Source organism: Nerophis lumbriciformis, linkage group LG09 (assembly GCF_033978685.3).
Source record: "Nerophis lumbriciformis linkage group LG09, RoL_Nlum_v2.1, whole genome shotgun sequence".
In the NCBI taxonomy this organism is placed as follows: Eukaryota; Metazoa; Chordata; class Actinopteri; order Syngnathiformes; family Syngnathidae; genus Nerophis; species Nerophis lumbriciformis.
In genome coordinates, this window is record NC_084556.2 from 20,616,185 (window position 1) to 20,643,268 (window position 27,084).

The 27,084-nt window shown below is 39.8% G+C and overlaps 1 protein-coding gene across 3 annotated transcripts; it reads right to left on the reverse strand.

The window, feature by feature from the left end:
* Positions 1 to 19,845, reverse strand: LOC133607565 (histone acetyltransferase KAT5). 3 transcript variants are annotated; one of them, XM_061962311.2, is made up of 15 exons: positions 19,754 to 19,845; positions 19,607 to 19,673; positions 17,823 to 17,891; positions 17,600 to 17,736; positions 15,730 to 15,798; positions 15,024 to 15,194; positions 14,881 to 14,955; positions 9,528 to 9,590; positions 9,041 to 9,289; positions 8,869 to 8,958; positions 8,652 to 8,792; positions 8,487 to 8,580; positions 8,246 to 8,405; positions 8,082 to 8,163; positions 3 to 1,596 (listed from the first exon to the last, which is right to left on the reverse strand). In XM_061962311.2, the coding sequence occupies exons 1-15, from the start codon at positions 19,781 to 19,783 to the stop codon at positions 1,462 to 1,464; spliced, it is 1,632 nt and encodes a 543-aa protein (XP_061818295.1). In that variant the 5' UTR covers positions 19,784 to 19,845; the 3' UTR covers positions 3 to 1,461. The 3 variants fall into 3 exon arrangements, with proteins under 3 accessions (XP_061818296.1, XP_061818297.1, XP_061818295.1); XM_061962312.2 differs by lacking the exon at positions 9,528 to 9,590 and having other exon boundaries at positions 1 to 1,596; XM_061962313.2 differs by lacking the exon at positions 15,730 to 15,798 and having other exon boundaries at positions 2 to 1,596.
* Positions 19,846 to 27,084: the final 7,239 nt, after the last annotated feature.

Consider the following 27,084-nt stretch of genomic DNA (forward strand, 5'->3'; position numbering starts at 1 on the left):
AATAGTGAAGCGCTATGAATACTTTCCGGATGCACTGTATCGTACATATAGCAATGCAGCTCCAGTCAAGTCCTACCTGATAATAGCCTACTAGCACTTGGTGGGCATAAGTCAAAATGTGCTTAATACAGTAGGGCCTACAGAAAAAACAGAAATGAGTTGACTGGTTACATTTAATCTGGCACAAACATTCACATGTACTCACACCTCTTGTTCAATTTCCTTCATTTGTCTTGCTAGAAAACATTTTTCAATTTAAAAAACTTATAAAGGCAAAAATAGATCACATTAAGCCACATTAGTTTTTTTAATTTGATGACATTTCTCCCAAGTCAAAAAGTTTTCATATCAAACTTAATACTCAAAAAAGTGTTGCACTTGAATGTACTGACATTATTTCAACAGTAAGCTCTCTGACAAACATAAACCACACACTGTAAATCACTTCTGTGTTCCTATTGTGCAGTTACTTTACAATATGTAAAAAAACAATGAAGTCGACACCAACTGTACACCAAATTTACATTGCTCTAACAGTTCAACATGGCTTGTGTGTTCAAAGTGTACAATCAGATCTGGTATGTACAATTTACACAAAACGTGGAAGTGATTCGTCTCATTGCACATTACATGTTTTAGAAGGTAAACATAAAATCCCCAGCATAATAGAGCATGAAACAATTTCATAAGAGGAAACAAATTGCTTCACCACTACTGTCACTGTATTGACTATGCTGGTGCCTAAAATACAGTTTTTATTGTCTGTTGGTAACTACTCGCACATTTCCTAGGCATTTGGTGACTTTGATCTTGATAGTTGCTATCAGTGTAGTGGGCTTCTATCATGTTTGTTTGAATTGCGATGAGAGTTGAGCAGCATTGCAGAAGACCACTAAAATACATTAAAACCTTGACAGGAGTTCACAACACAGCATTAGGTCTGGTGATGATTAAACACATTGAGAGAAGTGCTAGAAATTTCCCCGTGGGTCGACTGCATCAATCTTGCATTGCAGCAAAAACTGCAAACTAGAAAATGACGCGCAGAATTGTTTTTTACCCGCTCACAAAGAACACGGATACATAATTTAACTAATTAAAATATTTTCACTGATGGGACACAACTTTCCCTGCTGCACTTGAGAGAAGTAATCAACTTCAGTCAGTACAGAAAATAACATCCAGAATCAATGTTGAGTTACTACTGAACACAGCATGGACAGTGTTTAAGGTTGTGAGGTGGGCTGAGGACACAGCAGGGGGAGTGTTGCAGATTGTGTTGACAGTCACTGTTCACAAGTCTCTTTGAGAGTCCTAATATAGATAATGAATATTCACAATAAAAGATTATGTAGTTCTTTTTTCATACTTATCCTGGGTTGGAAAAAAAGGTTTCTGTGTTGGGAAACCTTTATCTGATCCCAGCTTCACATCTGTTGTCCATGTGTTCTGATGGGGGTTCTACCACTTTCCCCTCTTGCTCCAGTCTTTTGGTGTGAAATGAAGACATTTTGGATCTATGCGCAGGTGTCTTTTCTGCATGGCTCTTTCATGTCCGTCCACAATGTCCTCTGACAAAGTCAGGATGTACTGGCCCTGTATATTCAGCAACACACATAGGAGAAATAATATCAGTAAACAGGAGGGGCAGGTTGCATGAATTTTTATTCTGTATTAACCTGGCCTGTGCACTATTCCGAATTTGGAATTTCAATTTAATTATTTGAAGAATTTAAATTGAACTAGTTTCCTCCACAGAATTATTCATCCTCTGCTCAAAAGACCTAACCTCGATCCTGACCTCATGGTAAACTACCGGCCGTTTATTTCGAAAATCCTCGGAAAAATTGTTGCACAGCAGCTAAATGAACACTTAGCGTCTAACAATCTCTGTGAACCCTTTCAATCCGGTTTCAGGGCAAATCACTCTACGGAGACAACCCTCGCAAAAATGACTAATGATCTATTGCTAACGATGGATTCTGATGCGTCATCTATGTTGCTGCTTCTTGATCTTAGCGCTGCTTTCGATACCGTTGATCATAATATTTTATTAGAGCGTATCAAAACACGTATTGGTATGTCAGACTTAGCCTTGTCTTGGTTTAACTCTTATTTTTCTGACAGGATGCAGTGCGTCTCCCATAACAATGTGACCTTGGACTATGTTAAGGTAACGTGTGGAGTTCCCCAGGGTTCGGTTCTTGGCCCTGCACTCTTCAGCATCTACATGCTGCCGCTAGGTGACATCATACGCAAATACGGTGTTAGCTTTCACTGTTATGCTGATGACACCCAACTCTACATGCCCCTAAAGCTGACCAACACGCCGGATAGTAGTCAGCTGGAGGCGTGTCTTAATGAAATTAAACAATGAATGTCCGCTAACTTTTTGCAACTCAATGCTAAAAAAACGGAAATGCTGATTATCGGTCCTGCTAGACACCGACACCTATTAGGTGTCTAGCCTCTAACCACTAGGCCACTGGTTAGAGTGTCCGCCCTGAGATCGGGAGGTTGTGAGTTCAAACCCCAGCCGAGTCATTCCAAAGACAATAAAAATGAGACCCATTACCTCCCTGCTTGGCACTCAGGAATTGGGGGTTAAATCACCAAAAATGATTCCCGGGGGCGGCATCGCTGCTGCCCACTGCTCCCCTCACCTCCCAGGGGGTGATCAAGGGAATGGGTCAAATGCAGAGGACACATTTCACCACACCTAGTGTGTGTTTGACAATCATTGGGACTTTAACTTTAACCTATTAATACCACCTTAACATTTGACAACCAAGCAATCACACAAGGTGACTTGTTAAAGGATCTGGGTATTATCTTCGACCCAACTCTCTTGTTTGAATCACACATTAGGAGTCTTACTAAAACGGCCTTCATTCATCTCCGTAATATCGCTAAAATTTGTTCTATTTTGTCCACTAGCGACGCTGAGATCAATATTCATGCATTAGTTACGTCTCGTCTTAATTACTGTAACGTATTATTTTCGGGTCTCCCTATGTCTAGCATTAAAAGATTACAGTTGGTACAAAATGCGGCTGCTAGACTTTTGACAAGAACAAGAAAGTTTGATCATATTAAACCTATACTGGCTCACCTGCACTGGCTTCCTGTGCACTTAAGATGTGACTTTAAGGTTTTACTACTTTCGTATAAAATACTACACATTCTAGCTTCATCCTATCTTGCTGATTGTATTGTACCATATGTCCCGGCAAGAAATCTGCGTTCAAAGAACTCCGGCTTATTAGTAATTCCCAGAGCCCAAAAAAAGTCTGCGGGCTATAGAGCGTTTTCTATTCGGGCTCCAGTACTATGGAATGCCCTCCCGGTAACAAATAGAGATGCTACCTCAGTAGAAGCATTTAAGTCCCATCTTAAAACTCATTTGTATACTCTAGCCTTTAAATAGACCCCCCTTTTAGACCAGTTGATCTGTTGACCGTTTCTTTTCTTTTCTGCTCTGTCCCCCTCTCCCTCATGGAAGGGGGGGGGCACAGGTTCGGTGGCCACCGATGAAGTGCTCGCTGTCCATAGTCGGGACCCGGGGTGGACCGCTCGCCTGTGCATCGGTTGGGGACATCTCTGCGCTGCTGACCTGTCTCCGCTCGGGATGGTCTCCTGCTGGCCCCACTATGGACTAGACTCTCACTATTATGTTAGATCCACTATGGACCGGACTTTCACAATATTATGCTAGATCCACTCGACGTCCATTGCACCAGTCGCCCTAGGGAGGGGGGGTCACCCACATCTGCGGTCCTCTCCAAGGTTTCTCATTGTCATCCCACTGGGTTGAGTTTTCCCTTGCCCTGATGTGGGATCTGAACCGAGGATGTCGTTGTGGCTTGTGCAGCCCTTTGAGACACTTGTGATTTAGGGCTATATAAATAAACATTGATTGATTGATTGATTGATTGAATATAAAGACCATTTGTTTTTCTACTATACTGGTACTTTAAAATGTTCAATATTTATTGAGGTTACAAAAATTAGTCCATTTATATGTTGTTTGTGTATTTATTTAAGATTAAGTTATTTACTTTCCAATTACAGTACAATGGTAAACAATCCTACAGTAATGAAGAATAACAGTTTATTACATCGTTTTAAATGGTTACTTGCATTATTATTATACGTTATGATTACATTACCTTATCATCACTGTATATTTTTTATTGCTTATTTCTTCAGTTTAGGAACATGATGTAGAAAAAAGCTTTGAGTCGGTCTGCATAAAGCCAAATATTATTTTTAGGTAAATGACTGCATACTGTTCTAATGTGCGGCACCTTGAGACAAGAATATGTTAGCAGTCTGAAAAATGTCCTCACTTGTTATTTTTGCAGATTTATGTATAAAATATAAAAGTCACAAATCAAATCGCAATTCTGGAGAGAAAAATCGCAATTAGGTTTTTCCTCAAAATAGTGCAGCACTAGTGTCAGGTGATAAGTTTCTTTAGCAAAATTGATGACTACTTGCCATCCAAAAGCTGTGTGAAAAAAAACAATGCCAATGCTAAAAAGTTGTGGATGCGACCACCAATCTTTATTGGTAAATTATTGATAACTTGACAGCTTCTAATGCTATAGTTGGAGCAGCAGTGTTTAAGTACCAGTAGAGTGGAACAACAAGTTGCCTCTATATTGAAGTTATTATCATATATACAGTCGTGGTCAAAAGTTCACATACACTTGTAAAGAACATAATGTCATGGCTGTCTTGATTTTCCAATAATTTCGACAACTCTTATTTTTTCGTGATAGAGTGATTGGAGCACATACTTGTTTGTCACCAAAAACATTCATGAAGTTTGGTTCTTTTATGAATGTATTACTGAAAATGTGACCAAATACGTTTCACGTTTCCAGTGAGGGTTGGACTCCGCCAAGGCTGCCCTTTGTCACCGATTCTGTTCATAACTTTTATGGACAGAATTTCTAGGCGCAGTCAAGGCGTTGAGGGGATCCGGTTTGGTGGCTGCAGGATTATGTCTCTGCTTTTTGCAGATGATGTGGTCCTGATGGCTTCATCTGGCCAGGATCTTCAGCTCTCGCTGGATCGGTTCGCAGCCGAGTGTGAAGCGACTGGGATGAGAATCAGCACCTCCAAGTCCGAGTCCATGGTTCTCGCCCGGAAAAGGGTGGAGTGCCATCTCCGGGTTGGGGAGGAGACCCTGCCCCAAGTGGAGGAGTTAAAGTACCTCGGAGTCTTGTTCACGAGTGAGGGAAGAGTGGATCGTGAGATCGACAGGCGGATCGGTGCGGCATCTTCAGTAATGCAGACGCTGTATCGATCCGTTGTGGTGAAGAAGGAGCTGAGCCGGAAGGCAAAGCTCTCAATTTACCGGTCGATCTACGTTCCCATCCTCACCTATGGTCATGAGCTTTGGGTTATGACCGAAAGGACAAGATCACGGGTACAAGCGGCCAAAATGAGTTTCCTCCGCCGGGTGGCAGGGCTCTCCCTTAGAGATAGGGTGAGAAGCTCTGTCATCCGCGGGGAGCTCAAAGTAAAGCCGCTGCTCCTCCACATCGAGAGGAGCCAGATGAGGTGGTTCGGGCATCTGGTCAGGATGCCACCCGATCGCCTCCCTCGGGAGGTGTTTAGGGCACGTCCGACTGGTAGGAGGCCCCGTGGAAGACCCAGGACACGTTGGGAAGACTACCGGTATGTCTCCCGGCTGGCCTGGGAACGCCTCGGGATCCCCCAGGAAGAGCTGAACGAAGTGGCTGGGGAGAGGGAAGTCTGGGCTTCCCTGCTTAGGCTGCTGCCCCCGCGACCCGACCTCGGATAAGCGGAAGAAGATGGATGGATGGATGGATGGTGACCAAATATGTCCCTTGGCAAGTTTCACTGCAATAAGGCACTTTTGGTAGCCATCCATTGCATCCAGTCTCCCCTAGAGGGGGGGGGGGGGGTCACCCACATATGCGGTCCTCTCCAAGGTTTCTCATAGTCATTAACACCGACGTCCTATTGGGGTTGTGAGTTTTCCTTGCCCTTATGTGGGCTCTGTACCACGGATGTCGTTGTGGCTTGTGCAGCCCTTTGAGACACTTGTGATTTAGGGCTATATAAATAAACATCGATTGATTGATATATTGATCCACAAACTTCTGGCAAGCCTTGATTCTTCAGCATTGTCCACATGTTCTCAATGGGGTTTAAGTCAGGACTTTGGGAAGGCCATTCTAAAACCTTAATTCTAGCCTGATTTAGCCATTCCTTTACCACTTTTGACGTGTGTTCGGGGTCATTGTCCTGTTGGAACACCCAACTGCGCCCAAGACCCAACCTCCGGGCTGATGATTTTAGGTTGTCCTGAAGAATTTGGAGGTAATCCTCCTTTTTCATTGTCCCATTTACTCTCTGTAAAGCACAAGTTCCTTTGGCAGCAAAACAGGCCCAGAGCATAATACTACCACCACCATGCTTGACAATAGGATGGTGTTCCTGGGGATAAAGGCCTCACCTTTTCTCCTCCAAACATATTGCTGGGTATTGTGGCCAAACAGCTCAATTTTTGTTTCAGCTGACCACAGAACTTTCCTCCATGTGATCGGCAGCAAACCTTAGACGAGCCTTAAGCTGTCGCTTCTGGAGCAAGGGCTTCCTTCTTGCATGGTAGCCTCTCAGTGCATGGCGATGCAAAACACGCTTGACTGTGGACACTGACACCTGTGTTTCAGCAGCTTCCAATTCATTGCAGACCTGCTTTTTGGTAGTTTTCTGTTGACTCTTGATCATCCTGACCAATTTTGTCTCAGCAGCAGGTGATAGCTTGTGTTTTCTTCCTGATCGTGGCAGTGACAAAACTGTGCCATGCACTTTATACTTACAAACAATTGTCTGCACAATTGCTCTTGGGACCTTAAGTTGCTTTGAAATGGCTCCAAGTGACTTTCCTGACTTGTTCAAGTCAATGATGAGTTCTTTCAGATTTGTGCTAAGTTCCTTAGCCTTTCCCATTATCACGTTTGGAGCGGTATAGCTCTGTTGGTAGAGTGGACGTGCCAGTAACTTGAGGGTTCCAGGTTCGATCCCCGCTTCCGCCATCCTAGTCACCGCCGACGTGTCTTTGGGCAAGACACTTTACCCACCTGCTCCCAGTGCCACGCACATTGGTTTAATGTAACTTATATATTGGGTTTCACTATGTAAAAAGCGCTACATAAATATAATTCACTTCATTTCACGTTTGTAACCGAGTCTAATGACTGCATCACATGAACCCTATTTAAATGGGCTCAGTGAAGTTAACAGGTGTCATCAATCATAATCACTCACATGAAGTTAAGAATGCCATGAAGCTAATTTGATTTGATTGTAACTTTTCTACATCACCAAAATTGATAATGTATGTTGCTGTATGTATACTTTTGACCCAGCAGATTTGGTCACATTTTCAGTGGCCCCATAATAAATTCATAAAAAAAAAATAACTTCATGAATGTTTTTTGTGACAAATAATTATGTGCTCCAATCACTATCACAAAAAAATAAAGAGTTGTAGAAATTATTGGAAACTCAAGACAGCCATGACATTATGTCCTTCACAAGTGTATGTAAGCTTTTGACCATGACTGTATCTGATGTATGGCACCAAAAGAAGAAGTAGTCCGGTGCGGCTAATATATGGGAAAATATTTTTTCCTTCTGAAATTTAGTGGGTGCGGTTTATATCCCTGTGCACTCTATAGTCCAGACAATACAGTAATTGAGATTGGATTACTTTTTTTGCCATAATCAGCTGGGAATAATCACAAATAAGAAAGCAATAATAAATGAAGCTAATGAAAATGGTAAAAAAAAACAATTTTTTTCCACATCTTTAATTATACCAGGTACCGCGCTGTGCAGAGATTTCTGGGAGATGCAGTATATTTTCGGAACCGCCAAGGCATAAGCGCCAGAGAAACCTAATCAACACCAATTGTTTCCATTTGATACTTTCACGTATCACGGCATTTTTGATAAGATTTTGAAACTGCAATATCTACAATACTTTGAGATGATTCACTTGTGGTAAACATGTGGTATTTAGGAAATTGGCCTCTCACCTTGTAATAGTTGATGAGGTTGAGGTACTGCAGTGTTGAAATGACGTCTTCCTTCTTTACGCTTGTAATCTCACTGATCTCACTGCGAAACAAAATAAGTAAGCAGTCATTAAAACTGCTTAAAAGACGATATGAATATTAACCAAATGCTAACATTCACGTACTTAATTGTGATCTGCGGCCTCTCGCCATTATCTGGCTTGAGATCCATGAGAATCTCCAGGATGGTCTGAGACCAGTAGGAGCGATAAGACAACAGGCCCAGATCTGAGAGTGGCTTTTCGGGTGTGCCAGTCTTTCCTTCCACCTTGGACAGCTCGTAGCCTGAATGACAGGAAGAAGCACCAAATGAGGTTGTACATAAGTCAACAGCCTCTCAGTGTGCTCTTTAAAACATGTACTTACTAAACTCAATGAGCAGTTTCCCGTAACCTCTTCGCTGATATGGAGGCAAAGTCAGGATACAGGCTACATTATAATCCTCGGTTGACTCTTTTTCCTAATAAAAAATAAATATATATATATTTGAGATGCCAATTGAATGAGGACTGTTTTCTTAGCCTTGTATACCTTAGAAAAGTATCCCACTATGTGGAAGCCTTTGGCATCATACTCTGTCATTACATAGAAGAGGAAAGGGTCTGTGTCGTAGTAAAGTGTTTTATGGTCCAGGAAACACTTTGCAAGCAAACACAAGTTCTGGGAATAGTTCTAAAAATATTGGACAAATATATGGAATCAGTAATGTTGGAAAAAGAAATGCAGGAGATTTAATGTCCAAACTAACTTTGTTTTTTCTGCCGTCAATTTCGAAGAAAGAGATGGTTCCTTTACGATAGATCTCGTTGCCAGGAGGATGTCTGAGGTTACATTTAGTCTGATAAAAGACAATCATAGAAAAAAAAATTAGACATTAAACACCTAAATACTTAACTTGGTTTAAAAGATCGCCCGTTTACCAAATGTCTCTGAAGACACTTGAGACTTTTCAGGTACTTGAGGCAGAATTCACAGAGGTAGAGAATGGGCAGCGACGTGAGTTCCTGTGGGTATGGTGAAAAATACCACGGCTTCAATCGGTGTCGTCCGAGCTCTATACACTCGATGTTTTTCATTCGAGTGACAATGTCATCATGGCTACGGTCCGACACCAGACTGCCCGTCATGCGGGGAGCGGACGGGATGCCATCAGAGCTGTCCTGTGAATCCTGGGAGTGAAACAGTATGAACATTTGACTTAACCATCATTCCACATTCTTTACATTCATTGTGCTTCAATCTATTTTCTGTATCGAGAAAGAACATTTTGGGGTCTTTTTTGCGGAACATGTAGAATCATAGTGGTTGTACATGTTACCTGCAGTACTAGACTTGGAGCTGTTTGGGGACAGCTTCATTTGGCAGCAACACACAATGAAATTGTCAATAACAGGAAATCAAACAGACCTCTGGTGGTGGTAGAAAGACACTGGCACTTTGGGGCTTGTTATACTGCAAAACCTTTATCATCTAGCAAAGAGAGACACAAAAACACGGGCTTTTGGAAACTAAAGGGGAATGTGATTGATATTTTACAAGGTTAACACTTTATATACTGGGGCAGATGGAGACATTCGTCCAACAATCTTGTAGAGGATTATCAGTCTTGATGCGCAACAGGGAGGTTTGGACAGTTAATGAAGACGGAATTGAGCAGAGCAATCTGGTAAAGACTTCTGTGATCATGTTGACATACCGGTAATCCCAAACTAAGACAAGCTATTAATAATAATAATTATTATTATTATTAATTGAATGGATTATTCTACCGATTATTTGATCGAATAATCTGTAGATATTACTTATTTTTGTAACAAATTGTTTTTTAGTGTAGTGACGCAACTTTTTTTTCAAATTCCCAAATATACACAAATTTTTCTAGCTTGTAGAACATTTAAATGCATGTTGTTTGGCTTAAGGATACAAAAGAAAGTCAGATTAGATGATACCATCACAAGTATTAACTGTAAATTGTATTACCGGTATGTATTTATAGAGAGAGCTATTGACTACCGTATTTTTCGGAGTATAAGTCGCACCGGAGTATAAGTCGCACCTGCCAAAAATGCATAATAAAAAAGTAAAAAAACATATATAAGTCGCACTGGAGCCAGGCCAAAATATTAAAAAAACTGCGACTTATAGTCCGAAAAATACGGTATATCATCGAAAAAAGGAATCATAAAATCAGCTTACTTTTTTGGAAAGTAAACTAGTAGTGGGACTGACACCGATACATTTTACTTTGAAATATTTAAGGTCACTAAATGATTTTGCTTCTAAAAAATTTTAACAAGCAGAAAAACACAAATGCATTGAAACAATATCAAGTAGATATTTAAACTGTTTCTTGATTCTCTTTTGTTCCATACAATTGTTTAACCAATATAAAGTCAAAGTCCTCCTGTGTCCAAGAAACATATTTACTGATTTTTTTAAACATCAACAAAAAGAGATTTTGTGAAAAGACTATCAATCTAATCACTAGTATTACTCATACAATGTACTATCCTTAATATTAATAGCATCGACATATGGATCGTTCAATCAGTCAATCAATGTTTATTTATATAGCTCGAAATCACAAGTGTCTCAAAGGGCTACACAAGCCACAACGACATCCTCGGTTCAGATCCCACATAAGGGCAAGGAAAAACTCACAACCCAGTGGGATGTCAATGTAAATGATGACTATGAGAAACCTTGGAGAGGACCGCAGATGTGGGTGACCAGTGATATTAAAATGTGTAGGAAATAGGGCTGGGCGATATATTGATATACGCGACATATCGCGGGTTTTTCTCTGTGCGATATAGAAAATGACTATATCGTGATATTCGAGTATACGTTCTTACGCAGTTGCTTTTAGCTGCGGGCATTACACTACAGGCTCTTCTCACTTTGTCTTGTCGCTCCTTCTCACAGACAACAAGCGCACCTTCTTACACACGTCACATACTGTCACGTCATACATCACATACTGCATACCTGCCAACTTTTGAAATCAGAAAAACCTAGTAGCCAGGGTCCAGGGGCCGCAGGCCCTGGTAGGTCCAGGACAAAGTCCTGGTGGGGGGTTCCTTCGCCCCCCGACGCAAAATGATTATTAGCATTCAGACAGGTTAAAATGTTGCTAAAACCATCACTTTTCTATCAGTCACAGTGACTTTTCAAAACAAAAATATTACAGCAAAAATCATATGGGTTGATTGACATGTTTATTCTGTAAGCTAACTTCAATAGTTTGAAATTATTTTGACAGTTAATGCCAGTTATCCTGTCAACCTTTCACAAGACTTCAATTTGTTAATTGAAAGTATAAACAGTATAAACACTTTTTACAGTAAACAAATGGTAAAAAAGTACTAAACAATTCCATTAAAAAAAAAATTGGTGTCATTATTAACTTTCTGTCCAAGCTTGTATAATCTACTGCCTTGTTCAATTGTAAAAAATATTCTGTGCCTAAAATTCACATTTCTATCACAATTGTCATACTGTAAACATGGTAAGCTAACTTCATTAAAATTAATAGTCCTGTCAATAGCATGGAATTACAATTCAAATGTAGTTTTTTTGTAAACCTTTCAAAAGAATTCAAAATATGAAAAATTAATGAAAATTAATTTAAGCCATCAGACACTTGAAAAGTGGCACATCACATCTCTAATGTAATCATTTTAACTTTTCAACAGAAATAGCACTGCAAAAATATTAAGGACATACTTCTGTATTTTGGTAGTTATGCTGTCAACATTTAACAAGATTTCTTCAACTTGGACTTGAAAGCATAAATAGTATTAACACTTTTAACAGTATAACAGTACTAAACAATTCCAATAGATAACATTGGTGTCATTACCTTTTTGTTTGCTCAATTATTGCCTCCGTAAATAAAACTTTGGCATTTATCACATCCAAAGAATCTGTTTGGGCGACGAAAAACGTTGAACGTTTTCCACTTGTATCGCTAGCAACGGCATTAGACTTGTGTTTTTTTGTCCCAACGTGGTCTTTTACATCGCTAATTCCTCCGTGTCCGATCGAAACATCTTGTCTGCACAAGGTGCAATTCGCGTAGTTTTCACCCTTTTTGGAACGGATAATTATTCCCGGATAGGCTTTTGAATATTCTTCACGGAATGACTGCAGTTTCCTTTTCGGTTTAAGACTCGTATGCGATTTTTCTCCGGCTGATTCCATGATCGTTCGCTTGTTTGGAAACAATGGCAACTGGTGCCTCGGGCTTGGCAGCGGTGCTATAAATAGCCTCGCGCATGGCATTCGGAATGGCTCAATAGGAAGTTACGGGAAGCACTGGTAGGGCTGGGCGATATGACTAAAAAATGTATCACGATATAAGTGTTTCATATCAGTCGATATCGATAATTATTGATTAAAAAAAAAAAAAATTCTAAATAAAGACCAGGAGAAAAAAGGCTGAATTTAAATACTTTTATTTTGAATATAAGTAGGTAGCATGTCCTTCGCTAATTGATCCACCACCGCATCCGTTATTTCTTTATAACGTTTTGAATTTTTGTCATATGGCACTGCTGCCGAGTATCTCTCGATGGTGGTCTGTTGTTGCCGCTTCGGTGCTGTTCCACTTGCACCGGCTGATGTAGATGGTTGTGGTTGTTTGTTACTGCTGTACTCCAGCGGGTGAGAGCGGCTCAGGTGGTAAAATAAGTTTGTCATGTCCCCAGACTTGGTCGGGACGACGACCTTGCAAAGTTAGCAGACAGTATTACTCTGATTCGTATCGGACTTAAAAAATCCAAAATACTGCCAAACTGGTGACGTGACGTTTCCTTTTTTATTTACAATTTCCTCTCGTGCCGCCGCACTCATATTCCCGTTTTGTTTCACTCCTCGTCGTCAGCTCGCCGTTGTTGCTTTTTTTTTTTCCTGTTAGCATTTCCCAGAATGCCTTGCGGTTCAGGCTCGGCCGTGATAGGTTGAGAGGCCAAAGCCCTTCCTCTGCCTACACCCCCCAGAATGCCGTGCGGTTCCGGCTCGGCATTTCTTCCTATTTTTTCTAACAGAACTCAGTGAAATTATCACGTTCTATCGACCCCATTTTCTATTGATATTGCTCACATGTCTATCGCGATATATATTGTTATTGTTTTATCGCCCAGCCCTAGGAAGCAGTGTCGATTGTCATTGTTGTTACGCGATTTTGTGAATAAAACTTAAAAAAAAAAAAATAATAATTTAATTAATGAAAAACCGTATTTTTTATCACTGCAACCGTAACCCGGAATAGGTTGATGAAAACCGTACTAATTACGGGAAAACCGGAGTAGTTGGCAGGTATGCATACTGTCACGTCATACGTCACATACATATACGCCCTCCTTGAGCAGAGAGGTAGCAGCATGGCTAAAGTTAGCTGTGATGCAAGTGGGAAGACGAGAGAAAGAAGAAGCGAATCTGGTAACAAATGAAGGAATAATTAATTCCCAAGAAAAACAGCAGGGGGTCCATCATCTGGCGGTGGTTTAGCTTCAAGTGGGAATATGTCGAACAGACAACCGTAATTTGTCAACAAAAAGTCATCATTTGAAAAGTCACCTGAAGAGTGCTTGAAACGCCGCATGTTAACATCTCCGTTCGGTGCCACACCATCAAAATGCCGAGGCAAATATTTCCACATCAACACCGTATGAAAAAGTCTACAGAAGGAGATAACGTCCGCAGGAACCTACCACATAGCGAAGGACGAACACTATTTGATTTCCTATTATGCAGCTCATTTTTATTTGACACTTGTTGAAATATCTTGTGTGACATCATGTTTTAAACTAATCGCTTGTTTTAAAATGTCTCTGACAATCTTGCACTTTCTGTTTTGGAAATGACATGAATGTTTGTGCCACTGCTTAATAACTGTTTAATAAATACAGTTTTGGTAAATTGACTTAGTTGTGATTTCCTTCTCTGCCTGAAAGTTTAAAAGTAGCATTTATAATGCAGTATGAAGAAGAATGTTTAAATGTAGACACATAGAATCATCATACTGCTGTGATTATATGCATCAAGTGTTAATTCAAGGCTAAGGCAAAATATCGAGATATAGATCATGTATCGCGATATGGCCTAAAAATATCGATATATTAAAAAAGGCCATATCACCCAGCCCTAGTAGGAAATAGTTTATTTGCCACAATTATGGTGATGTTAACTTAAAACAGCCACTCTGCATTGAGTATGGACATACACAAACAGATAGTCGCATTGTAGCTGCCAGCAGTCTTAGTAGCGTCGCCTATCAACAAACTGATGTTCCTATTGTTGTTTGAAGGCATTGTGCTCCACTTGTGGTAGAAAATGAACAAATGGACTCAATTGATAGCCTTCAAACATGTCAGTTGAAATATAATTTAGAATATAAATATTTCCATGTCTAATCTAACTCTGTGTTTGGAAGCTAAAATTACATTTCTTCACTCTTTGCTGTTCCGCTGAGAAAACAATAATGACAAAATTGTGTACAAAAATGTAACCATAAATTAATAATTTAAGTGTAACTCCAATATTTCAACGCTTGTTGCTCTCAAAACCAAACTTATTTTCACACAAATGTTTAACAATCATTTCCTTTGGATGGCTATGTAAAACTCATGCTTGCGGTAGGTGTGTAAACAACAAATGAATGCATTTACAAAGTGCAACAGACAACTAGCATGCATGCAAAAGTGTTAATTAAAAGTGTCAATAAAATGCAGCAAGAGTCTCCATGTAAGTGACATACCTCATCAGTAGCTCCACAATTAGCTTTCCTTTTCCTACCGGGCTGAGATGGGATGAGTCTTCGAGTGGTTCCATTCTACAAAAATGTTAAGGAGGCATTATGTAAATGAAAAAAAAAATCTACAAAAAGTGTATCTTCATTACTGTTGTGAGGGAGGAGAGCTGGTCGTGGTCTTCTCGTGTCTTAAAAGTGTTGGCGTCTCTCGCAACGGGGAAAACAGCCGCTTGAGATGCCTCTGCTGTACTTGGGAGGGACGGCACTGGGGGTGCTGGAGGTACCTGCGTTACCAAGGGGACCGTCTCCACTTTCCTCTTCTGCAGTGAACAAGGGGTGTTAAGACGACTGGCTTTATTCACAAGCAATGTAACAACATGGAAACAAGTGAAAACATTACAGGTCAACCAGCAGTAATTTGGATTTTTGCAAAGCAGTGACTCAGAGTCACGTTGGCCCGTTTTAGGAGTACAACCTGCAGCTCATTATCAACTGAGAATGTGTCCGATTGATTAATGACCACAGCTTATCCAATGAAGCAGATTCAGTTGTTTTGGTTGTCTCTGGTTTAAATGCAAATTGCACCTTGTTTAAATCTGGTATTAAGATGTGTTAAACAGATCAACTACAACAGCAAAAAGGTCAGCAACAAATGTGTCTTCCATATTTACTGTTAATAAATACATTCTTCTGTATTTGTGATTCTAGTTTGGTGACAAAACAACCAGTGCACCCACTTTCTTGTGTTCCTCTGCATGAGTACTATAGCCTGAACCATTAGCAATGAACACACATTAACACCAGGAGTAAACAAGGTATTTTAGTTTTTGGGTAATTGGTGAATTCAAGTTGTACCGGAGTGGGGAGAGTTTTGCCTCTGGAAGGAGCTGTGGCAGTTTGAAGGTTGAGATCTAGACTCTTCCTCTGAATTGAACATAAAGGAAGAGAAGCAGGGGGGTTAACTGACATTCATATGGGCCTTGAGGTTATTGCTCAGGCGATCACTGTACACACTTTATTCATCATCCACACATTAGTGACACATTTTTCTGGTTGAAGAATTCTGTCTCCATCAAATCTCCATGATCTTAGTTCATACATAAAACATTGTTTTTTTCCCTCCCAGTTTGTCTCTGCAATAGGTTTTGCAGCCCCCTTTAAGCATATCATCACTTGGGCTGCACGATTAGTCAACATTAAGGTTTTAATTGTTGCGTTAAATACTCGCAAGAGGCTGAAGGTTTTTTTCCATTTCGCCGTCACCAGCATTTGAGTGACAGACATGTTTGCAAATCAGAATTATTGAGTCTCCCCTTTGTTTGTCTTTCGCTTCAAATGGGGGGAAAGACGTCTCACTCTCTGCATTGCTCTCTGGACCCGAGCGCGTTTATTCAACAGTAGAATCAACTGAACACAACGAGCCCTCTTTTCAGTCATTCACAATAGCAGTCTCGGTGGACGGAGAGCAGGGCGCCGGCTTCACACACATGGGAAACACGTACAGACAGCCTCCCTACTCACGACTTGCCAGTGAAAAGTGCTGCATAGTAACACAAATTAGGAGGAAAAATAGGGTTCAAAGCCAAACGTCCCGATGTGGTAATATTTCAGCTTCAAATTGGATGGGCTATATAGGCCCATGAACACGGACGAAGGAGCGAGAATGCCGTAATAATGTGATGACAACAAACAAAAAGACAATTTCCGAACTCCAGTTTCCAAATGGGAAAAAAATGCACTTTAAGATGTTCAATATTTACGGTAAGTTAAATTTTTGCTTACAGAAATAAGAGATATTTTTTTTGTTTATTTATTTAGGATAACACAGTTGTTTACCTTCCATCCATCCATCCATTTTCTACCGCTTATTCCCTTTAGGACGCGGGGGGCGCTGGAGCCTATCTCAGCTACAATCGGGCGGAAGGCGGGGTACACCCTGGACAAGTCGCCACCTCATCGCAGGGCCAACACAGATAGACAGACAACATTCACACTCACATCCACACACTAGGGCCAATTTAGTGTTGCCAATCAACTTATCCCCAGGTGCATGTCTTTGGAAGTGGGAGGAAGCCGGAGTACCCGGAGGGAACCCACGCAGTCACGGGGAGGACATGCAAACTCCACACAGAAAGATCCCGAGCCCGGGATTGAACCCAAGACTACTCAGGACCTTCGTATTGTGAGGCAGATGCACTAACCCCTCTGCCACCGTGAAGCCTTCCAATTACAGTAAAATGGTAAACAGGTCTACAATAATGAGAAATAAAAATGTATATCATTTTAAATGGTTACTTGCATTATTATTATGTATTACATTACACTATAATCACTGTATAGTTTTTATCGATTATATATTTAGTTTAAGAGCATGATTTACACAAAAGCTCTGAGTCTGTCTGCATAAAGACAAATATTTTTTTAAAGTAAAGTATTGCATATTGTTCAAATCTGTGGCACCTTGAGACAAGAACATGTTCAATGACAGTCTAAAAGTAACACATCTTTCCTTCAATCAATATTTTCACAGTTTTATGCATTTTTATGTATAAATATAAAAATCGCAAATCCAATCGCAATTTTGGAGAAAAAAATCGCAATTTAGGTTTTTTCTAAAAAATCGTGCAGCCCTACTCTACATTGACTTGCACATATCGAAAAATGTAAGTCTTTTGAAAAAGGTTATTTTATTATGCATTGAATTAATGAGTAAACATCAACTCACCACTTCTCGCTCAGGTGAACTGGGGCGTGAGCCTGGAAGACCGTTCTTGGTTGGAGTTTTAGCTTCCTTTTTAGGGAACTGGAGCTTTTTCATGTCCAGCCGATCCGACGTGACCCACTCATCCAGACGCTTGTTGACTGTGAATAAAATAAACAGTAAGATTTCATACTTCGCAGCCACCTGAGGAGTGATAAAAATAAGATGTAACAAAAAAATTACTTACAGTCAATATAGTGAACATAGTAGAGCTTTCTTCCAGATACTTCCTTTACACTTAGAATCTCCGCCAAGGCTGGAGTGTAAGAAAGACATTCAAATAAACCATCAAAATGTCCTACAAAAGAGGCAAGTAAAATATCTGGTGAACAAATTTCTGATCTAACATAAGAGCCAACTTTACAATCCTAATAAGGCCAGATTTTAATGTAAATTTAATCTTTCTAGGACAATTCTATTTTTTATTTGATTTCAAACACATATATTATACAAGTGCAAATAATGTTGTGACAGGTGCATACGTATGCTTGGAATGTTCATGTTGTTTAAAAAAAACGGTTTTTTGCCAAAGCAGTGCAAACATAAGTATTTTTTCTTTTTTTATGCATTCCAACTAGTAAATCCATTTGAGCAAAAGTCCGCTTACAATGGAGCCTTTGGGAAACTTGGCACTTTAAAAAACATCCATATACCTCCATCAACGTTTTATATACACACTGTAAGAATATATGTAATGTAGTAACAGGCATATTTATAATACATATGTATTTTGATCATTTTAAACATAAGGATGCACATTAATTTTTTTCAAACGCATCACAAGGTTTGCCATTTCCTTCAACAACATCCGCAGACAACATGAGAGCCAACAAACATAATTAAACATCCCTGACTGTACAATGTCTGCTCTCACTGGGATGACGACTGTTAAATTGTTCATACATTCTTTTTTAGATTAAGAATGACTCATAATCCTGGCAAAGAAAAAAGGGGAGTGGAACGAAGCGTCTTTTTCGCCATATCGGGTCTAAATTGGCTGGCATAGTGTACTTCTCGGTTTAGGGCCACAACATTCTAATTTTGAGACAAGAGGCATGATTTATAATCTATAAATAACTTGCAAGAGCTTTGAGACAAGAAAGCTGCTCATCAGCTGATGACGCCAATACAGCAGCACAAGGAAGTTAGCTCTCTGTGACAATGCGTCACATAAATATGTCCTTAACTTAAGCGCTTGTAATATCACCAATACTTGGTTAAAATTCAGGTTACAAAATGTTAATGGGAGTATTGTTGGCGCTTTTTGGTTGGTTATTTACTGGGTTTCATGACGACGTCTTGGCTGACATTCACTCCATTGTAAGAGGACATTTATTTACGAATATTTACAATTTAGAATGCAATACATAAAAAGAGTGTGTTATTGTCTCTCATAAGGATTGTGAATTATCGGCAACATTCCAAAGAAAAATACAGTTCCACTTTAAATGCAAAATAAAAACAATAAACTTAGGGGTATTCTTGCTAACAAATGTCAATATCATCATACAGGACACTCTGCATTATTTTTAATATTCTAAGCAGTATGGAATACATATCTATTTACAAGTGACACGCTGCTGATGCTGCAGGAAAGTGTCAGGAAGGTCTAGGTGATGCTGAGGATGTAAGTAGAATTCTGTGACCGGAACATTTGAGAAAGCAAACAACAATAAATACACTGGGGACTACACAAACTAAACGTCAATCATGTCATCTAATAAGCATAGTCAGTGTTTATCTTTATTAACAATACCTTGATATCTTCCTGTTTAGTCTTAAGCAATTAAAATACAAAGAGAATGTGATTTTGACCTTGATAATTGAGATGAAAGTGTTGTTTTAGAAGAGTATTCTAACGCATTAAGTGTGTAGGGCATCTATGGAGCTGTAACAACGGGACGGTCAAAAACAACTGGGGTTCGCTTGTTAGCATTAGCACGATTAGCATTTGAAAACAACAAGACTTACGCCACTCGTCCTCGTGCTCCTGGTTCTTACGAAGAACGGGAAGGCGGCAGCCCTCGACGATTTCGACCTGTCGGAGAGAATGTGTTCATTTACACCCCGAGTGTGGACAACGACTGAAAAACAACACAACATCGCTCGGATACCCACCGATGATGCGCTGTCCGCCATTTTCGTCATCCGTGCGAGCTGGAGCAGGGTGTTGTGGGAAAATGCCGGTCTACGTCAAAGGTAATAAACCAATCAAGAAAGACTGTGCGCACCGAGCGGAAGTTGGTAAACGAAACAGGAAACGATATGAAGGTATATCAAAGAACAGCAAACGAGTTGATACTAATATTTCAGTCCGTGTTGTAGAAATAATGCTGTAGCTATATTAGACATGGGGCACTGTGCTATTTCTCTTTTTAATGTGACTCTTACTAGACACTCATCCGAGCAAAGTTAATCAGTTAGGGCAAATACATGATACAATGACTTTGATTGATTGATTGAAACTTTTATTAGTAGATTGCACAGTGAAGTACATATTCCGTACAATTGACCACTAAATGGTAACACCCGAATACGTTTTTCAACTTGTTTAAATCGGGGTCCACTTAAATTGATTCATGATACAGATATATACTATTTTCATAATACAGTCATCACACAAGATAATTATCACAGTATATAAATTGAATTATTTACATTATTTACAATCTGGGGTGTGGGATATGGAGGGGCGTGGGGGTTAAGCTTGGTTGATATCAACACTTCAGTCATCAACAATTGGATCATCAGAGAAATTGACATTGGAACAGTGTAGGTCTGACTTGGTAAGATATGTACAGCAAGTATTGGACACAGAGAGAGGGAGCAGAAATTATAAGAAAAAGTGACTACATTTGATTGTTTACATTTGATTATTAACAATCCGAAGAGGTATGATGAGGAAGGGAGGGTGTTAGTTTAGGGTTGAAGTTGCCTGGAGGTGTTCTTTTAGTGCGGTTCTGAAGGAGGATAGAGATGCCCTTTCTTTTACACCTGTTGGGAGTGCATTCCACATTGATGTGGCATAGAAAGAGAATGAGTTAAGACCTTTGTTAGATCGGAATCTGGGTTTAACGTGGTTAGTGGTGCTCCCCCTGGTGTTGTGGTTATGGCGGTTAAGGAAGTAGTTTGACATGTACTTCGGTATCAGGGAGGTGTAGCGGATTTTATAGACAAGGCTCAGTGCAAGTTGTTTTACTCTGTCCTCCACCCTGAGCCAGCCCACTTTGGAGAAGTGGGTAGGAGTGAGGTGTGATCTGGGGTGGAGGTCTAGAAGTAACCTGACTAGCTTGTTCTGGGATGTTTGGAGTCTAGATTTGAGGGTTTTGGAGGTGCTAGGGTACCAGGAGGTGCATGCGTAATCAAAAAAGGGTTGAACGAGAGTTCCCGCCAGAACCCTCATGGCGCTTTTGTTGACCAGAGAGGAGATTCTATAGAGAAATCTCATTCGTTGGTTGACCTTTTTAATTACCTTGGTTGCCATTTTATCACAGGAAAGATTAGCCTCTAGAATGGAACCTAGGTAGGTGACCTCATCTTTCCTGGTGATAACAATGTCACCCACTTTTATAGTGAAGTCATTGACTTTCTTAAGGTTGATGTGGGACCCAAACAGGATGGATTCTGTTTTACCCAAGTGTATGGATAGTTTGTTGTCAGCGAGCCAGGTGCAAGTTCTACAGAGTTCAGCACTGTTCAGACACTCATCCGAGCAAAGTTCATCAGTTAGGGCAAATGCATGATACAATGACCTGGATGAATAAATCATGCTTATTTTATAGAATATTTATGAATATTTGATGTCATTACACCAGTGTTTTTCAACCTTTTTTGAGCCGTGGCGCGTTTTTTTCATTGAAAAAACCCGGAGGCACACCACCAGCAGAAATCATTAAGAAATGAAACTCAGCAGACAATAACAAGTTGTTGTCGCAATTGTTGGATATGACTTGACTTGACTTGACTTGGCTTTATTAATTCATGAAAAAACAGCTGAACTTTACAATGAATATCAAACAAACAAAATAAAAAAAATGAAAAGAACAGACAGTATCTTATATAAAAAAAAACATTTTCAGGGCAACAGCAGCATGGAAACTATTAGCATTCTGGTATATGACTGTATTACTTATTTAATTAGATAGTGTCATTATACAGCTTAATTGCGGTATGCAGGGTAGAGTTTTTATGTCTCTTTGTCTTAGCTTTGGGCTCGGGTTCAGCCAGCTTATGTTGATTCCTCAATGTCCTGGCAGTGCGGCTGCCTCGTGTTGGAGGCAGCAGGTCATGCAGAGGGTGTTGCTCATCATGCACATCCCTGACCAGCTTCACTGCAGCCTCCTCTCTCCTGGTCTGGAGTGATGGTAGGGGTTGTGAGATGTTTCCAGCTCTCCTCGTAATCGTAATGATTTTACAGGCACGTTTCTGGACTCGCTCTAGCTCTGCCTGTTGTTTTTTTGGAGCAGCCCACTAAGAGCACTGAGCTATATTCCAGACACGGTCTGATGAGAGTGGTGTAGATGGTAGCTGGAGCCTATCTCAGCTACAATCGGGCAGAAGGCGGGGTACACCCTGGACAAGTCGCCACCTCATCACAGGGCCAACACTCACATCAAAATGTCATTATTATTATGATTATAATTATTATAAATGGCATTTGTGGCGCTGCCTATGGGTTGTGCTGAAAAGTATTTGGGAGACATGCAAGCTTTAGTAAGGGAGACTGGGGTTTGTTTTGTATTCACTTTTCTCACACACTTTTTAGTGTGAATTTCTCATCACCAAAACATGTTGCAAGAATCATTTCTACAATAAACTGAAGCTTAAAATGGTTGCTTGAAATGTGGTCCCCTCTCTTTTTCTATATGAGAAGCAGAATCAGAATTAGCTTTACTGGCCAAGTATGTAACACACATTGTAGCAAAGCGGTAATGAACTATCAAAAAGATCATGACACATGGTGACAACCATCCCCATCACGAGGATGGTTGTCACACACCATGAGGTCGGTTGTTACAAATATTACTTTAATGGGAACAATCTTTTTTTTTTAAAGGCAACCAAGCAGAACCATGTTAGAAATGTTGATTGTAATGACAAGTTGACAAACACGTAACGCATCTTAAGTTCTTAGGCAAAATAATGCAAGCCTACTGTATATGTGATATGTATGAATTAGGGCTGCCAAAATAACGAGTTAACTTATGTGGTTATTGACATTTTTTTTTCATATACGCAAATTACAAAACCCAAAATCAGTGAAGTTGACACATTGTGTAAATCGTAAATAAAAACAGAATACAATGATTTGCAAATCCTTTTCAACCTATATTCAATTGAATACACTGCAAAGACAAGATATTTAATGTTCGAACTGAGAAACTACATTTTTTTTGAAAATAATCAGTAACTTAGAATTTAATGGCAGCGTCCATGAAAAAGACGTTGCTTGGATGGCAACATATGTTGCTCCAAAACCTGTATGTACCTGGTGCCTTCACAGATGTGTAAGTTACCCATGCCTTGGGCACTAATACACCCCCATACCATCACAGATGCTGGCTTTTGTGCCTATAACAATCCGGATGGTTCTTTTCCTCTTTGGTCCGGAGGACACGACAGTTTCCAAAAACTATTTGAAATGTGGACCTATCAAACCACAGAACACTTTTCCACTTTGCATCAGTCCATCTTAGATGCGCTCAGGCCCAGCAAAGCCGGCGGCGTCTCTGGGTGTTGTTGATAAATGGCTTTCGCTTTGCATAGTAGAGTTTTAACTTGCACTTACAGATGTAGCGACAAACTGTAGTTACTGAGAGTGGTTTTCTGAATTGTTCCTGAGCCCATGTGGTGATATCCTTGACACACTGATGTCACTTTTTGACACAGAACCGCCTAAGGGATCGAAGGTCACAGGCATTCAATGTTGGTTTTCGGCCTTGCCGCTTACGTGCAGTGATTTCTCCAGATTCTCTGAACCTTTTAATGAAATTACGGACCGTAGATGGTGAAATCCCTAAATTCCTTGCAATAGCTGGTTGAGAAATGTTGTTCTTAAACTTCGAAAATTTGCTCACGCATTTGTTCACAAAGTGGTGACCCTCGCCCCATCCTTGTTTGTGAATGACTGAGCATTTCATGGAAGCTACTTTTATACCCAATCATGGCACCCACCTGTTCCCAATTAGCCTGTTCACCTGTGGCATGTTCCAAATAAGTGTTTGATGAGCATTCCTCAACTTTCTCAGTCTTTTTTGCCACTTGTGCCAGCTTTTTTTTAAACATGTTGCAGGCATCAAATTCCAAATGAGCTAATATTTGCTAAAAATAACAAAGTTTACCAGTTCGAACGTTAAGTATCTTGTCTTTGCAGTGTATTCAATTGAATATAGGTTGAAAAGGATTTGCAAATCATTGTATTCATATACGCTGTTCCTGCTTCCAAAGTCAAAAAAAGTCTTATATGATTAAAAGTTGAATTAGATGATACTTGTATTTTTTTAACATGATACTTAAAAGTTAGATTTGAATCAAACAGATAATTAAAATGGTCCACTACATCCGAACATGTATTTGTTGTTCATCTGTTTCATGACTAAAACAGATGGTTGTGGGTCTTACTATTTAGATACCTGTCGTGAAAAAAAACACAGTTGTTTTTTGGTATTAAGATGTAAACAGTAATTTTAGAGCTAATGGGACACTGGTACTATGGTTCCAAAAAGTATTACAGAAGCTTCTTGTTTAGTTTTAGCATGGATGTACAACACCGTATCATGTGCATACATCTGAATCTTGACAGTTGAACACAAATTGGGTAGGTCATTGACATAGAGACTGAATAGAAGTGGGCCTAGTATTGAGCCTTGTGGGACTCCAGCAGAGCAAGTAAGATAAGATGATTAAATTTCCTACTTTTACAGCTTGTTGTCTATCTGCAAGATTGGATTTCATCCAGCAGAGGGCACTACTGGAGTAGTTGAAGTTAGTTAATTTAGAAAGAAGCAATGTAAATATAAAAAAAACAGTACCTACATAGCCACCGGGATCTAAAAGTTTTTTTTGCATTCTCAAGAAAGTAACATGTAGCTGTTTCTGGAGAGTGATATTTATGAAAACCGAATTGCATTGGATGAAGAGGGGTATGTCCACCGCTTAGGTGTTCAATTACAAACCCCGTTTCCATATGAGTTGGGAAATTGTGTTAGATGTAAATATAAACGGAATACAATGATTTGCAAATAATTTTCAACCCATATTCAGTTGAATATGCTACAAAGACAACATATTTGATGTTCAAACTGATAAACATTTTTTTTTGCAAACAATCATTAACTTTAAAATTTGATGCCAGCAACACAGACAAAGAAGTTGGGAAAGGTGGCAATAAATACTGATAAAGTTGAGGATTGCTCATCAAACACTTATTTGGAACATCCCACAGGTGAACAGGCTAATTGGGAACAGGTGGGTGCCATCATTGGGTATAAAAACAGCTTCCCCAAAAATGCTCGGTCTTTCACAAAAAAGGATGGGGCGAGGTATACCCCTTTGTCCACAACTGCGTGAGCAAATAGTCAAACAGTTTAAGAACAACGTTTCTCAAAGTGCAATTGTAAGAAATTCAGGGATTTCAATATCTACGGTCCATAATATCATCAAAGGGTTCAGAGAATCTGGAGAAATCACTCTACGTAAGCGGCATGGCCGGAAACCAACATTGAATGACCGTGACCTTCGATCCCTCAGACGGCACTGTATCAAAAACCGACATCAATCTCTAAAGGATATCACCACATGGGCTCAGGAACACTTCAGAAAACCACTGTCACTAAATACAGTTTGTCGCTACATCTATAAGTGCAAGTTAAAGCTCTACTATGCAAAGTGAAAGCCATTTATCAACAACATCCAGAAATGCCGCCGGCTTCTCTAGGCCCGAGATCATCTAAGATGGACTCATGCAAAGTGGAAAAGTGTTCTGTGGTCTGACGAGTCCACATTTCAAATTGTTTTTGGAAATATTCGACATCGTGTCATCCGGACCAAAGGGAAAGCGAACCATCCAGACTGTTATCGACGCAAAGTTGAAAAGCCAGCATCTGTGATGGTATGGGGGTGCATTAGTGCCCAAGGCATCGGTAACTTACACATCTGTGAAGGCACCATTAATGCTGAAAGGTACATACAGGTTTTGGAACAACATATGCTGCCATCTAAGCGCCGTCTTTTTCATGGACGCCCCTGCTTATTTCAGCAAGACAATGCCAAGCCACATTCAGCACGTGTTACAACAGCGTGGCTTCGTAAAAAAAGAGTGCGGATACTTTCCTGGTCCGCCCGCAGTCCAGACCTGTATCCCATCAAAAATGTGTGGCGCATTATGAAGCGTAAAATATGACAGCGGAGACCCTGGACTGTTGAACGACTGAAGCTCTACATAAAACAAGAATGGGAAAGAATTCCACTTTCAAAGCTTCAACAATTAGTTTCCTCAGTTCCCAATCCTTTATTGAGTGTTGTTAAAAGAAAAGGTGATGTAACACAGTGGTGAACATGCCCTTTCCCAACTACTTTGGCATGTGTTGCAGCCATGAAATTCTAAGTTAATTATTATTTGCAAAAAAAAAAATAAAGTTTATGAGTTTGAACATCAAATATCTTGTCTTTGTAGTGCATTCAACTGAATATGGGTTGACAATGATTTGCAAATCATTGTATTCCGTTTATATTTACATCGAACACAATATCCCAACTCATATGGAAACGGGGTTTGTATATGTGTGGTAACCCACTTTTCTGCTATTTTTGATACGAATGTTAAATACTCATTGGCCGATAGTTCTCTGGTGGTCTTATCACCAGCTTTAAAAACTGGGGTAACTCTTGCAGCCTTTACCCTGATTTATAGATACATGAATTAAATGTGCAATAGGACTTGCAAGCACCTCTTTATGCATCTTTAGAAAATTGTTTTCAAAACAAAATGCATCTCTTACTTTTGAACATTTTAGAGATGAAATTATTTTCAAAACCTCACAAACAGTTATATTTTGTATATTAAATATTGGTATCGTATCATCCAGCGGCTTATACTGCATGTGATGTCTGGGCACTTTAAGTGGGCTGTCAGTTCTTCAATGGAACTGATAACAAATCTATTAAAACTACCAGTATTTATATCCACATTTCCAGTTAATGTACCTTTAATTTGAAGCTGCAGGTCTCTTAAATGTGTATGTTTACTTTGCCCATGTAGTTCGAGTTTTCCATTACCTTTCCCCTCTTGTATTGTTTCAACGAAACAAGGCAAGGCAAACAACAGTGTCAAACAGTTAGCTAAAAATATAAACTATCTTTCTCTTCATGCTCTTCAAGAGTAACAATTGTTTTGTTATAAATCCACTGCGTAAAAAGGCTGGAAGGCAAATATTGAAGAGCTGCATATT